Source organism: Crinia signifera, chromosome 9, assembly GCF_055691185.1.
Source record: "Crinia signifera chromosome 9, ASM5569118v1, whole genome shotgun sequence".
Taxonomy (NCBI): Eukaryota; Metazoa; Chordata; class Amphibia; order Anura; family Myobatrachidae; genus Crinia; species Crinia signifera.
In genome coordinates this window covers 69,673,527-69,686,912 of record NC_139225.1, presented here as the reverse complement: position 1 = coordinate 69,686,912, position 13,386 = coordinate 69,673,527, and the positions used below count along the sequence as shown (strand labels likewise).

Genomic DNA, 13,386 nt, shown 5'->3' with positions numbered 1-13,386 from the left:
GTCCGAAATGAACGGTGCTTTAGTCGATCGTGCGGTAGTAGCACCGCTCATTTTTGGTGCACACCCCCGTGTACGCCCATATTTACGCCCATTTTCCCTCATTATTTCGGCCGCTCCCCTCTTCACGCCCCTATGCCGCCCCCAATACCCGTACACTCGCGTACAGGTTTTTTCGCACGTAGAGACCCGTCCGTAAGCGTTGGTGAGTGGTCGCGCCTGCGCATTAGCGAATGTACGCATGCGCAGATCATAAAAAATCCCGGGACGTACGCGTACGGCCCGGCCGCTCCAACCAGAATAAGGCCCTGAGTCCTCACTACTTACATTTCAGCTGTAATGTGTATTGATCTGTGGCGCTCTTTATTTGTACTGTATTTTTGTTATTTATTCAATGTTATGCCAAGTTTTGTCTCCCTGTATTGTTCCTTTGTACGGCGCTGCGAAACACTTGTGGCGCCTTATAAATAAAATTATAATAATTATAATAATATTAGATTTGTATTTCACCTCCTTGTCTAGCGAGGCCTCCAGAGTCAGGGGTTTGTCTGACATCATGAACTGACGTGTGATTTCTGCACGTGGGGCTGCTCCTGAGGATTCAGGGGCAAACTGGACTTTTCTGATAATGAGACGAACTGTGTTCCTGGGCATTGGGAATAGAGAGAGGAATAAGTATTATAAGTAACAGTACACATCATTCAAAATCCTCAATAGTAGTCTGAAATGAGTTAACCAGTCTAGTTTACTGACTTACTCAGATATAAAGGAAATCCAGAATTCCTAAGTATGGATAATAAAAAGATACAGTACAGTAGCTGTCTCACAGATGTGAATGAAGGGAAGATTATTTCTGAATATAAGCAATAAAGTAATGCAGTAGTTTAATGCTCATTTAGTTTTACAATATTGGAGTAGAATGTTTTATAGAAGTGGACAGAATTTCCAATAATACAAATAAATGATTCATTTTAGCAATTCATAGCCTTCTTCATCAGGTTGGAAACTTCTAAATGCTGCAAGGACGGTACTTAACTGCTTTGAAAGGCTCAGTAATAGAGCAGTCATACACCTTGCAGCACTACAAACACTACAGCACAAATTGGATGTGAACTGCTATTAATGCTGGGTACACACCAGGACGACCTTTCCTTGAAATCACACAATGGATTGGAGTACACAATCTGTGCACAATCTGTACCCAGTCGAAGGGAGTTTAACAAATCCTTACTGCAGCAGGTCGACTTTCCAACCGGCGGGGGCATGCATCGGATTGGAATCTGCACTTTTTACATCCAATTGGTAGTGATATAGGAGCCCATTTATTAAACCATATTTGCGGCTAAATCCCCCCAAACACCAGCTTTCGGAGTTTAGCTGCAAATATGAAGTATTTCCTAAATGTATCAAAGGGGGACCGCAGCAGGGATCCCCCCTGCACCGCCGCCGGCCGCATCCCCCATAGGTTTCTATGGGGGATGCGAAGCTGCCCGATGTATTAACATTGGGCAGCCCGGCTTCGCATCCCTGGGCTATCGCCATTCTGGGATGGCGATAGCCCATTGTAGCCTACGGCTGCAGGATCGCACTGCCGAGCGGGGCAGTTCGGTCACAGGGGTCAGCGCATAACCGCGCATGCGCAGACCCCCCGGCTTCCGGGTCAGGGCTTCGCCGGGTCAGGCCTGCGCCCTTTTAATCATACATTCAGGTCAGGCCTGCGCCCTTTTAATCATACATTCAGGCGGTGTACTTCAACACCGCAATGCAATGTCCGGCGATGCCACTGGGCCGGCATTGCAATATGTTGATAAATGCGCCCCTTAGGGAATTGAACACAGATCATCCTGGTGTGTACCCTACATTAGTCTAAAAGGCACCAACACACAAGAAAGTTCTGTGATGTTAAGATTTATTTTAGGATTTCTTTTGTTCCCCCTATCAGTCCTGGACAAAAGATTTTATGCAAAGAGTAAGTTTTGACAAAGATTTATAAATATAAATTTGAATCCCTTCAGTAGTATGCCTTTAAATTGTAGCCACACACACGTCGCTCCCCCCCCCCCCCATCGATCGCCTGGAAGTCCGAACACCCAAACACTCAGGCACCTTAATTCCTGAGCGTTCGAGCCAGAATACCCAAGTGTGCCTGAATATGCCCAATTGCATGAATACCCAAGCATTCGAATGCGCCCAAATGCAATCGAACACCCAAACACGCCCAAACTCACTTGAAAGTGCGAGCACGGCCTGAACTCCCAAATACTTCACTGCACGAATCCACCCAAGTGGCGAACTCTACCTTGAAGGTGCCCATACACCTGTGGGCTCAATCCCCTGACACTGTTGTTCTGCCACCTGGGTGTGCCGATCAGCCAGCAGTGATGATTGTTGATCTGGCGGGAGATTGGAGAAATTAAGCATGTTAAAAAGTCCTTATTCTGCCAGGATTGGGGGATCGGGATTTTTAGACATATATCTAATATTCCTGATCACCTGGTGCAACCATCCTGGGATCTGAGGATTGCCTGAATACATCGCTGGTGTATGGGCATCTTAAGAGTGTTCCAGATAATCTTGTCTGCTAAAGTTGCTGAAACATTTAGGAGATTCCTATTTGATGTAGTGGCCTGCGTCATCTATTTATATTGTTGGAAACGTTCTAACTGCTTTTATAAAACACCCTCTACTCCAATATTGAAGAAATAGCTGAACTATTAACATTGTTGGATTATTTACATTCGGACAGACTCCTATGTTAATTAAATAAAAAATAATACAATTTATGAAACTAATATATTTCACTGGCCAGTGATAGAAACAGAAATTAAAAACCAAAATGCATACGTTGGAAGCAAGAATAATAAACTTATTGCTTCCAACATCATCTTCTCTGGAGCTTAAAAAGGGGATCCCCTCTATACCTGCATGAAAAGCAAGTACTGTGACCGTTTTTCGGCAGAATTTTAAAAGTGTCTGGATGGTTAATAGTTAGCAGGCATTGGGAAATTCAATTCCTTATATATTTTTTTTATTTTTGTTTTCTTTTTTTGCATTTTTATCTTTGTCTGGCCAGACAGTGGGTAAGAGAACACTGCTTATCACTACCAAGTGACATAAATACCTATGATCCACTGCGGACAGTGTTTAAATCAGCTGGACTCAGATGTTCCTCCACAGAGTTCTCTGACAACAATCTAACGGCTGTCTCAGCAATCATCAGCTGTGCTATATCGGTCAATTAACTAGTATTATATGCATTTTGGTTTCTAATATCTGTTTCTATAACTGGCCAGTGAAATATATTAGTTTAATAAATTTTATTATTTTTAATATACATTGATTCTAGCGCTTTAGAAAACTTTTTACGCTGCAAGAACCCTACACGTATAGGAGTTATCCATACATATGTTTGAGAGATATATATATATATAGAGGAATGGAAGAGGCGGCACTCAAATGGGATTTATCAAAAGTGTATTGTGGCAAAGAAAGGACCTTTCTTTTGCCACAATACCCTTTTGAAAAATCCCATTTGAGTGCCGCCTCTTCCATTCCTCTACCTACCTGTCCTGGAAGGCACCGGGGTATTCAGACCCAGCTGCGGGAGTGCCAGGCCTTCTCCATTATATATATATATATATATATATATATATATATATATATACACACACACACACACACACACACTTAATTAATTAAAACATTACTGGAGATTTGTGTCAACTGAAGAAAGCGCCGATATAATACTATTTAGTCCTATGTTAATTGTACCAACACATATGTGCCAACAAAGTATCTACCTTTCTACAGGTACAAAGATGTACAATTATGGAAAAATACCCCTATACAAATGCTACAATCCTGTCTTGGTATATGATGGGTTACTGTTGATATAATACAAAACAGTATATGCAGATTACATTTTTAGGTATTTGTGTACTTTCACGGCTCCCATCGCATGCCAAATGTAGATTTTTAACAGAAATGCATCTAAATGCATTGAAATTAGTATCAAACATGTTCAATGGCCCCCAAATGTCATTTTTGAGGCTCTACCACCCCCACTATCAACGCGAACCCGAAGCGTGGCGGTACGCATCCTACAACCTTTTCATACCCCCACTATCCACATCGGCGTGGAGTTGAGAATAGAAAATGTGGCGAGCGCAGCGAGCCACCGAGCCCGAACCGTGGCGAGGGGACGCGGACACCTGTGAAGCCCGCGAGGGGACACGGATACCTGTGAAGGTATCCGTGTCCCCTCGCGGGGCTCGCTGCGCTCGCCACGCTTCGGGCTCGGTGGCTCGCTGCGCTCGCCACACTTTCTATTCTCAACTCCACACCGACATGGATAGTGGGGGTATGAAAAGGTCGTAGGACGCGTACCGCCGCCCCTCGCGGGCTCGCTGCGCTCGCCACGCTTCGGGTTCGTGTTGATAGTGGGGGTGGTACAGCCTCAAAAATGACATTTGGGGGCCATTGAACATGTTTGATACTAATTTCAATGCATTTGGATGCATTTCTGTTAAAAATCGCATGCGATGCGATTTTTTACTATATGATGGACATCGTGGGAGCCGTGATTGTACACAAGTACCCATTTTGTTTTCATATTATTAGCTTAAATAAAGAATGCAATAAAATATGAAATATATGCTTGCCTGGCAATTGTTAAAATATTACACCAGTCTATACACATTTTTTTTCTCTGCCAACCAAATAATAAAAAAAGGCAATTATGTTCTGCCAACTGTTTGAACAAATGTGTTAATCATTTTTTTTTTATTATTTTACTAAATCCAAAGTAAATGAACAGAAGAGAAATCTAAATCAAATCAATACTTGTTGTGACCACCATATGACTTCAAAACATAGGAGGTAATTCAGACCTGTATGTTCAGGTCTCAATTTGCTCCCTTGTCCGAGCTGCTAATGTGCATGTACAGACCCCCGCAGCGAGCGCCTTCTGCAATATTATTCATCGCTGGGGCGCTTGCTGCCTGATTGACAGGCAAGGGGTGTTCCGGGGTGGATGTGCCCAAAAAAATGGTGGGTGCTCCCATAGAAACACTGGATGGGCCCCTGCTTGCTTGGGCAGAAGGCTGACATCACATGACGTCAGCAGCCACCTCCAATCCGGAAAAGAGAGTGCAGCTGAAAAGTAGCCTTTAGTTGTGTGGAGAGGAAAAATCCTTTGTTGGTAAGTAACCATTGAAGGATTTTTCCTCTGTGCCGGTGCTTGTGAGCGGATGTGTAAGCGTACTCATCCGCTTGCAGCGTAGCGAGAGGATTTAGGCGGCGTGTGAGGAGGGTGCGTTTGGCAGGTTGGCGATGACCTGCTTGCTTGGCTACGAATAAATGCAGCCTACTCAGCAGGACTTAAGTACCCCCTTAGGGTACATGATTAAAAATAGGAGTCTCATATACTATCATTTCTCTGTATCATTGAAGATACAGGGCTGTAACAGCTGTAACAGTAGGTGCCTCTGGCTCAAAAATATTATTAAGGCTAAAGAACTTCAGGTCATGGCCAAGAGGTTGCTACTGTATATAACGTACATCTATAACATGATTGACTTGAATAATGTTAATGCATAACTAATTGTTTGCTTTATATCTGTGATTTTCATTTCAATCATACTTTTTATGGACTTTCTCCTCTACATTTTCTGCACAGAATCCTTTCACTTCAAAATCCACACCACAGGGCTGCAAGAGAAGAACAGTGAGTGAGGAATGGCAGTAATTGATAGGAAACATAAAAGGAGTATGATGGAACATTTATTTAAACACTTTGCTCTAAACAAGCAGTAAGCAGTGCACAGTAAGGGTTACATTATGGTGGGTTGGAGGAATGAGTGGTTGTACAGTAATATTTCTGTACCTCAAGGGTAATACTTCTGTACCTCAAGCGTGTTAATCCAAAAAATAAAAGCACATTTGGAGTGGTAGTTGTGAAATAGAGAGACATAAGAAGTAGAAACCACACAAAAAAGGATCCTGCACCAGTTGTATATGTAAGGACTCTGGAGGGTATCACCAAACCTGACCCCTAACTATGTTGCCTCTCCTCGTGGTCGGCGGACGCGTGCGGTGCTAGACTTTGCCTATAACAGCCGCGTTCGAAGGAGCTGGTTAGGCCAGCTCTGACCTTGATGTTGCCAGGTTTTTTTGGTAATACAACTCGTCCACCGAGGCGGGGAGATGGCAAGAGGAAAGCTGACTAAAGCGACACACAGGATGGGGTACCCCCAGAGTCTACCAAAAAATGCGAGGAATTCTCCCCATGTGGTGGTAAATACACAAAACATGCCCAGATAACTACACAAGGAAGGAATGACAAACCAGACCCCCAGTGTGAGCTGCTGCAACAATGCAGAGATGGAACCGTTCAAAGTAATAATAACAAGCAGCTGCAGGGAGAGCCCCTGACTTATCTGGAATGATGGTACACAGCAGACAGAACTCAGGAGGCTGCAGTGGAGGCAGGCAGGAATGCTGACGGGGACCAGGAACACGGACACCATAGTGAAAGCCAGGCTTGGGGCTCGACAAGAGTAGACAAGGGGTACACAGGGCAGTATCTGGGCTCTGACAGGACTAGTCAAGGCTCAGGACAAGGCTAGGGAGAACTCCACTAGGAACTCTCTGCAGGCTAACAAGCAGCTAGGACAGAACTAAGGCAGAACTATAACTGGCAGTGCTGGCCAGAATGCCTTATAAAGGACTCAGGTGATACAGAAACCTGTGCTAAATCCAGACCAACTCCCAGCAGGGATAACGAGGTCATTACCTCTCAGGCTTGTGAATAATTAAGTTCACAGAGGATTAAACTGCAATGGCACAGACCCACCACCGGAGGCCACCAGAAAGTAAAAATATCAAACCAAGACTGAAAACAACACAGAACAGACAATACAGAAATGAGCCATTAATAATGGCTCCTAACAGTATAGGTTTTTAAATATCTTGGATCCTTAAATTCCACTATTCACAATATTCCAAGACACGAAAGTCTAATTTATTTTGTGTTGGGGTGCCACCAACCGTTTTAGATTAAACCTACAAACCCAACAAGAAAAAAATAAAGCATTTTTTGTCGGTGCACAAAGGATCCAGATTTTATTGGGATCCTTTGTACACTAAAGGCATTGGAAGTAGTCTGGAGTTGGTTAAGTAAGGCATACTTCCCAACATCTTGCATCCACAATTTTGGACTCTCTGCATGCACTCCGAAAAAGTGAGCCTGGCCTCGGCAAAAGGGGCATGGCTTTGTGGGAGTTTTCAAGCTGTAAGCCACACCTACCATTTGCCGTCATTGTGGAGGAATGCCCAGCACACTGGGAGTTGCTGGGCACCGGGAGATGCTGACCATGTGACTGACGGTCACATGGTCAATTGGGAGGGAGTGAGTATGGAAGGGTGCCGGGTGACTGTCAGCATACCGACATCAGAATCCCGACTGCCAGTGCTCCGACAGGGGCTATTCTCCCTTGTGGGGGCTTCTTTGCGCTCACCTTCCTGTTGGAGCACCGGCAGTCGGGATCCCAATGTTGGGCAGTCATACCACACCCGTATGGAATGTAGTCCTCCCCACAAAACTGTTCACCCAATTTACTGTGACTTTTCTCATTGTGTTGGAGAATTGAAGGAAAATACCAGAGGATAAGAATTTATAATGTATCCTGTGTTTGATTGGCCTATCAAAGGGGACATAATAGAACTAATAACACAAATGATTTATTTGGGAAATAATATGAAATTCGGGATTAAGAGGTCAGGACTCATAAATGGATATTAGTAGCATTGTGGAAATGTAAAATTATAAATTAAATACTTCTCTGTGGCAGTAAAAATATAATCTAATTTAGGGCCTAATTCAACACTGCTCGCTAAGCAGCAATCGCTCACTACTTAGCGAGCGGCTTAATGCCGCATTCCGTCCACCCGAACAACAGACCCCACCGCTGCCAAATCCCCTCGGTAATATGCGAAGGGATGTGTACGAGAACAACTCTGTCTAAACTGACTTTTACCTATGAGAGCTATCAGGAAGACGGAGGGCTTCTAAAAATCCTGTGACATCAGCCGCCCGCCCCTGCCAGGCATCAGCCCGCCCACATTCCCAAGTGGACATCCATAAAACGCTAGGCGTTTCCCTGGTCCAGCTCTGTGTCCGCCCCCGGCCCTCCCTCCCCACAGCGCAGTCGTGGTTTGCACATGCACAGAAATGCGCATACGCAAACCCCGACCATTGGGGCTAGGTAAGAATTTGAATTGCTACAAGCAATCCTGAATCAGACCCTTAATTTGCAATTGAGATTAAAGGCAGGAGAGATTGTCTTGTACTCGGCAATAATGCTGTGCTAATACATTTTTATCTCACATTTTGGTATCACTTTGGAAGTACAACCTTATCTTACCTTCCCAGCATCCTCTGGCCCAGGCTGCAGGGTCACAGAACATGGCAAGTTCTTAGCCATCTGCAATACATGAGATAAAGAAGATAAAATAAACGCAACTGGCAAATGACCATTACTTCCACATTCCAGTATGTTGTCGTCTCACATTAAAGCAGAATGGAAAGGAATTCGCTCCAAGTTTTGCATGCAGTTTCTCCTGAAGGGGTGTGAGTGGCTTCTTGTTCTCTGGCAAAGGGGGGTACACCTGGCAAGACAGTGCATACAGGTCCTTTCTGAAACTCAAGCCAATGAGCTCCATGTCATCTCGCCCATAGCGGAAAGCACAAGTCAGTGTCACAAATACTAAAATAGAATAAGGAAGAATTTATATGAATGATAGATGCAGAAATACCAAAATATACCAAGTCCTCTCACACACACAGCCCTAATGTGCATAGAGTCCTATAAACACTGCATAATCCATAACGAGCATAGATCCATACTGTACTCTATATGGACCCAGTGCTCTGTTTTTGAGCAATTACATATAATGCATTCAGAAACAGCAAGCTGATCTCAAAGATAATGGCATATTTTAGTGCACGGAGGAGTGAATGGAGCACACTGACAGTCTGCTTGGTAATGATTAATCTTATCAGTGTCCCCAGAGTCGGATTAAGGGCCTAATGGGCCTGGAGCTGGAAAAGTTCAAGGGCCTATGATGAGAAGGGGAGGAGGTGAGGCAAATGCCACGTAGACATGTATAACCAGTAAACTAAAAGCCCCAGTGTCTCTCTAAATATATAAAAGTACAGAAATTGCATAAATATGCAGAATAGGAATTAAATTATAATATTCATGATTTATGGCCCCGCAATCCCCCATGTGGCCAGCTGGTGTCTGTCTGGTGATCATCATTCTGTAATGATGGTGTGCCTATCTTTATATGGAGGTCAAATGCTTTACTAAGCAATAGGCTGATTAGGCAGTCAAGGGCACCAGAATTGGGAGCGGGGTTACCTTACAGATGACAGCCGAGGTAAGAAATGAAGGCCTGATTTATTCCATGCTTGTACTGTAATTCCTTATCTGTTTTTGCTCATTTGTGTATTGTAGGCGCCACGGAACCTTGGTGGCGCCATATAAATAAACGATAATAATAATAATAATAATAATATTATTAGACCACATAGCTTGAGATTTTACAGATTATCGTTGGCCTTCTTTAATTCGGCTATACAATTTGCCGTCAAACACTTATAAAAAATAATGTTCTCCAAGTGATGCATGGGTATCTTGTTGCTATTGCAGATCATTATATTAATGTTCATGAAAGCAATGAGTAATTTCAGAACAAGCCCATGGGAACATTAGCAAAACACCACATCAGTCTTCCATTGATAATACATTCTGTTTACCTTTCTTGTCCTTTTGGTACTCTGGATCAATTACAATCACTCCATCTGCAGGAAGACAGGAGACAGGACGGATGCCAACATTGTGAGATAAGGCTACATGGTCCCCACATGGATATTATTAACGTGATGTTAAAAGGGATATTTAGAGACTGACCTACAGGCTCTACAAACTCCACATGATCCACAAAGTCCCGTTTTGCAAGATAGATGGCTAACTAGATGGACAGGAAAAACAAAATCTGTTTAATAGTGTAATGATTTAAATAAGACAATTTATGAAGCATGTTCCACTATTATCCATTATTATATCAGTATCACAGTTATCAGCCTGAGTCAGAGATAAACTGATAACAATGCTTTTCATGCATCTCCATTGTTTTCTGTAATGTGCATCTGCATATGCAGAATGGGTTCTATGTAGTCAGATGCAGTGGCCCCTAAGTCACAGCCTGAGTGACAGACTGCAGCAGCTTGGGCATGGGGAAGCATTTCCCAAAATGGAGGCCCTTTGCGTCAGTTTTTTTGAGAATACAGATACCAGCATCTGTGTTTCCAGACACAGGGGGTGAGATTTAATAGGATGAGAGATTCAGAAAGTGAGAGATTTGGTAAGAAATCTCCAGGTTTTTTAAAGCGGCAATCATTGACACTGCAAAACCAGTTTGCTTTTGAAGTGCAAATGATTGCCGCTTTAAAAAAACTGGAGAATTCTCACAAAATCTCTCACTTTCTGAATCTCTCATCCTATTAAATCTCACCCAGATTTACTGGTCTTTATACGGTGACTTAACTGGCCATCCTGTGCAACCCAGGGGTTACTCAGATGGGCAATGTTCACACAGAGTGATCCAATGTTGTGTCTTTGGATGCATCAGCGGCTCGCACAAGCATGCAGGCGATGAATATTAATAAAAGGCTCTTCCTGCAGCATTAGCATATTTTTGCACAGCAACTAAGATACAGCTGCTGTGCTTACTGCGTCCATCTCTGAATCAGTCCCTATATTTTTTGTTTGATTAAATTTCTCCAAGTGGAAATAAACTACATTATGTAAATTAAAAATATACATCAGGTGATTTCAATACTTGGTCTCACCTTTCCATCACCACTGGTTTTCTTAAAAACTCTGAAAATGAATGTGGAAACTTTAGGTTAGAGTGACGAAGAAGATGGTAGTGTGATCTTATTCAACCACAGCTGTGACATATTCTGTATCTCTGAGCTGTGTGGAAAATATGTCTGTAGCTGAATTATGCGAAGTAATTACTCGCGCCGGTAAGTACAAGAATATCCATCTTTGCTGTGAATATGTTGCCCTTATGATGTAGAAAATAAGACCATTATGTTCTACAAAAAATGTGGCCCCCTAGTAGAACCATTTTATTGTTGCTTATACCCCTTTCATATTGCACCTTGGACCCGGATTATTGCCGTATTGGTGAGGTTGGGTCGAGTTGCGTTTTGAAAGCACCACAGCTTATAATTTGTGTCCACCAACCCGACAATTCAACACAGGTAATAAAAAGGTGTTAAACCCTGGTTTAGTTTGAAAATGCCGAACTTGGGACGGAGCAGAGTTGGACTTGGGACCGTAATCATTATTTGCAAACTAAAACATTTACAGTGATTCCCAAACTCTGTTCTCAAGAACTCCAATCAGTTCATGTTTTCCGCCACTCCTCACAGAGGGCCTTATTCTAGTTCACTCTTTCTGACAAAATCCTTCTTAGATGGACAAAACCATGTGCACTGCAGGTGGGGCAAATGTTACTTGTGCAGAGAGAATTAGATTTGGGTGGGGTTTTACTTCAAAGTGAGATCTATATTGCAGTGTAAAAATAAAGCAGCCAGTATTTACCCTGCACAGAAACAAAATAACTCACCCAAATCTAATTCTTCACATTTTACATCTGCCCCACATGCAGTGCACATGGTTTTGTCCATCTAAGAAGGATTTTGTCAGAAAGAGTGAACTAGAATAAGGCCCAGAATCACATGTGAAATAATTAGCTCCACCTGTGGATCTTTTAAACTGTGTCAGAGAGTGATGAGTGCACCTGTGCACCTGCTGAGTGACCTGGAAAACGTGAACTGTTGTGGGGAATGAGTTTGGGATCCACTAGTCTAGAGCAAAGAGATGCTTATAGATTGCTTCCGCTTCTTCAATAATAGGTGTTGCCAGGTTCAGTTTAGAATCTAATGGTATTGAGAATTCATGGAGATGGAATGTGTGCATCATTCTGGAGATGGGATATGCTGGAATCTTTTCTCGGATGTTTGATATTCTGGGAATGTGTGTTTTGTAATGTTCTGGTGTAAATATTGTAAATATCATAATACTCTATATCCAAACCAGTCTTTTGAAATTAAAATCTTACTTAGAACCATCTGCCATTATGTCTTCAACCTGTAGGAGAGAAGATAAATATAATTACCACTTTTGAAACTAAAAGACAATATACTTAAATAGTAATATGGGATATAGACAGAAGCAGGGACATAACTAGGGTGGTACGAGGTGTGTCTCGCTTACAGTTCTCCAGGGTAGGGGTGCTTTTTTCAGCACCTTTCATTGGTCTGTTTTAATTATTTTCATTTACAACTTCCCCACTTTTTTAATACCCTGCATCTCATGACTGCACCTGTTTTCTTACACTGGGGCAGATGTATTAAGCCTTAACAAGAGATAAATGCAAGGGTGATAAGGAGAGATAAATGTCCAGCCAACCACCTGCTAACTGCCATGTTACAGGCTGTGTTTGAAAAAAGTCAGTAAGGAGCTGATTGGCTGGACATTTATCTCTCTTTATCACTCTTGCATTTATCTGCACCACTGTCCCTACCCTACTTGTAAAACATTCCTGAACTTACCTTGAAAGCTCTTTGTAATTCAGTCACACTGTCTTTTATTACATTTCAAAATGCTGATATGCTCGGGATTTGTACCCATAGCCTGTGGCATTGCAGTCAGACAGTCTATTTATTAAGCTAGTTGACCTGACCCTGCATAGAAATCTAGAGAAAAAATTCAGCATCGCAGTCCACTCCTGATTGGGCGTTTGAGGGATTTTTGACCAGTTACCTGTTTGTCTGATTTGGAGCCTCATCACCTCCCTACTTAGCGCAAATGAGAGTTGTTCACCCCAGTTCTCCACCATCCGGGTAATTGGCCATTTTTTTATCATATGTCCCATGTTTTTATATGTGTGTGTTTTGAAATAAAGTGGTATTGCACCATATATTTTCACTTTATCTTTTGGGTACCTACCGGAGATCACAGCCCGGAACTCCCATTTATATTTTCATTGGGGAGTAAGAATATTATGTTGTGTGTTTATTGATTGGAGAAGAGGAGACGCCACCTCACCAGGAGGAACGTGCGGCATCTCTTTGTTATTATTTATTCAATCTTCCGAACACGGAGAAGAGGATCGCTCCCCTTATTACAGGGTTGTATTCCTTCTCCTACCTATAACTAGGCACCATTGGAGGGAACGGTACTTGTATACTATCACGGCTCCCACGATGGGCATCATACAGGGAAAAATCACATCGCATCGCATGCGATT

General features: G+C 42.8%; 1 protein-coding gene and 1 long non-coding RNA gene across 2 annotated transcripts in view; one reads left to right on the top strand and one right to left on the bottom strand.

The window, feature by feature from the left end:
* LOC146035609 (uncharacterized) overlaps nt 1-5,847 on the top strand; it is a 35,697-nt gene extending 29,850 nt beyond the window's left edge. The window contains exon 3 of the long non-coding RNA XR_014460685.1: nt 5,675-5,847. This is a non-coding gene — a long non-coding RNA (uncharacterized LOC146035609). The remainder of the gene's footprint in view (nt 1-5,674) is intronic.
* The window catches only part of ARR3 (arrestin 3), a 34,393-nt gene extending 22,064 nt beyond the window's left edge, over nt 1-12,329 (bottom strand). Inside the window, exons 1-8 of the mRNA XM_083159148.1 lie at nt 12,196-12,329; nt 10,913-10,943; nt 9,972-10,032; nt 9,818-9,862; nt 8,566-8,762; nt 8,421-8,480; nt 5,639-5,706; nt 508-643 (exon numbers count right to left, since the gene is read on the bottom strand). Of these exons, the coding sequence (XP_083015274.1) occupies nt 508-643; nt 5,639-5,706; nt 8,421-8,480; nt 8,566-8,762; nt 9,818-9,862; nt 9,972-10,032; nt 10,913-10,943; nt 12,196-12,212 (615 nt within the window). The 5' untranslated portion in view covers nt 12,213-12,329. The remainder of the gene's footprint in view (nt 1-507; nt 644-5,638; nt 5,707-8,420; nt 8,481-8,565; nt 8,763-9,817; nt 9,863-9,971; nt 10,033-10,912; nt 10,944-12,195) is intronic.
* Between the last annotated feature and the right edge of the window lie 1,057 nt (nt 12,330-13,386).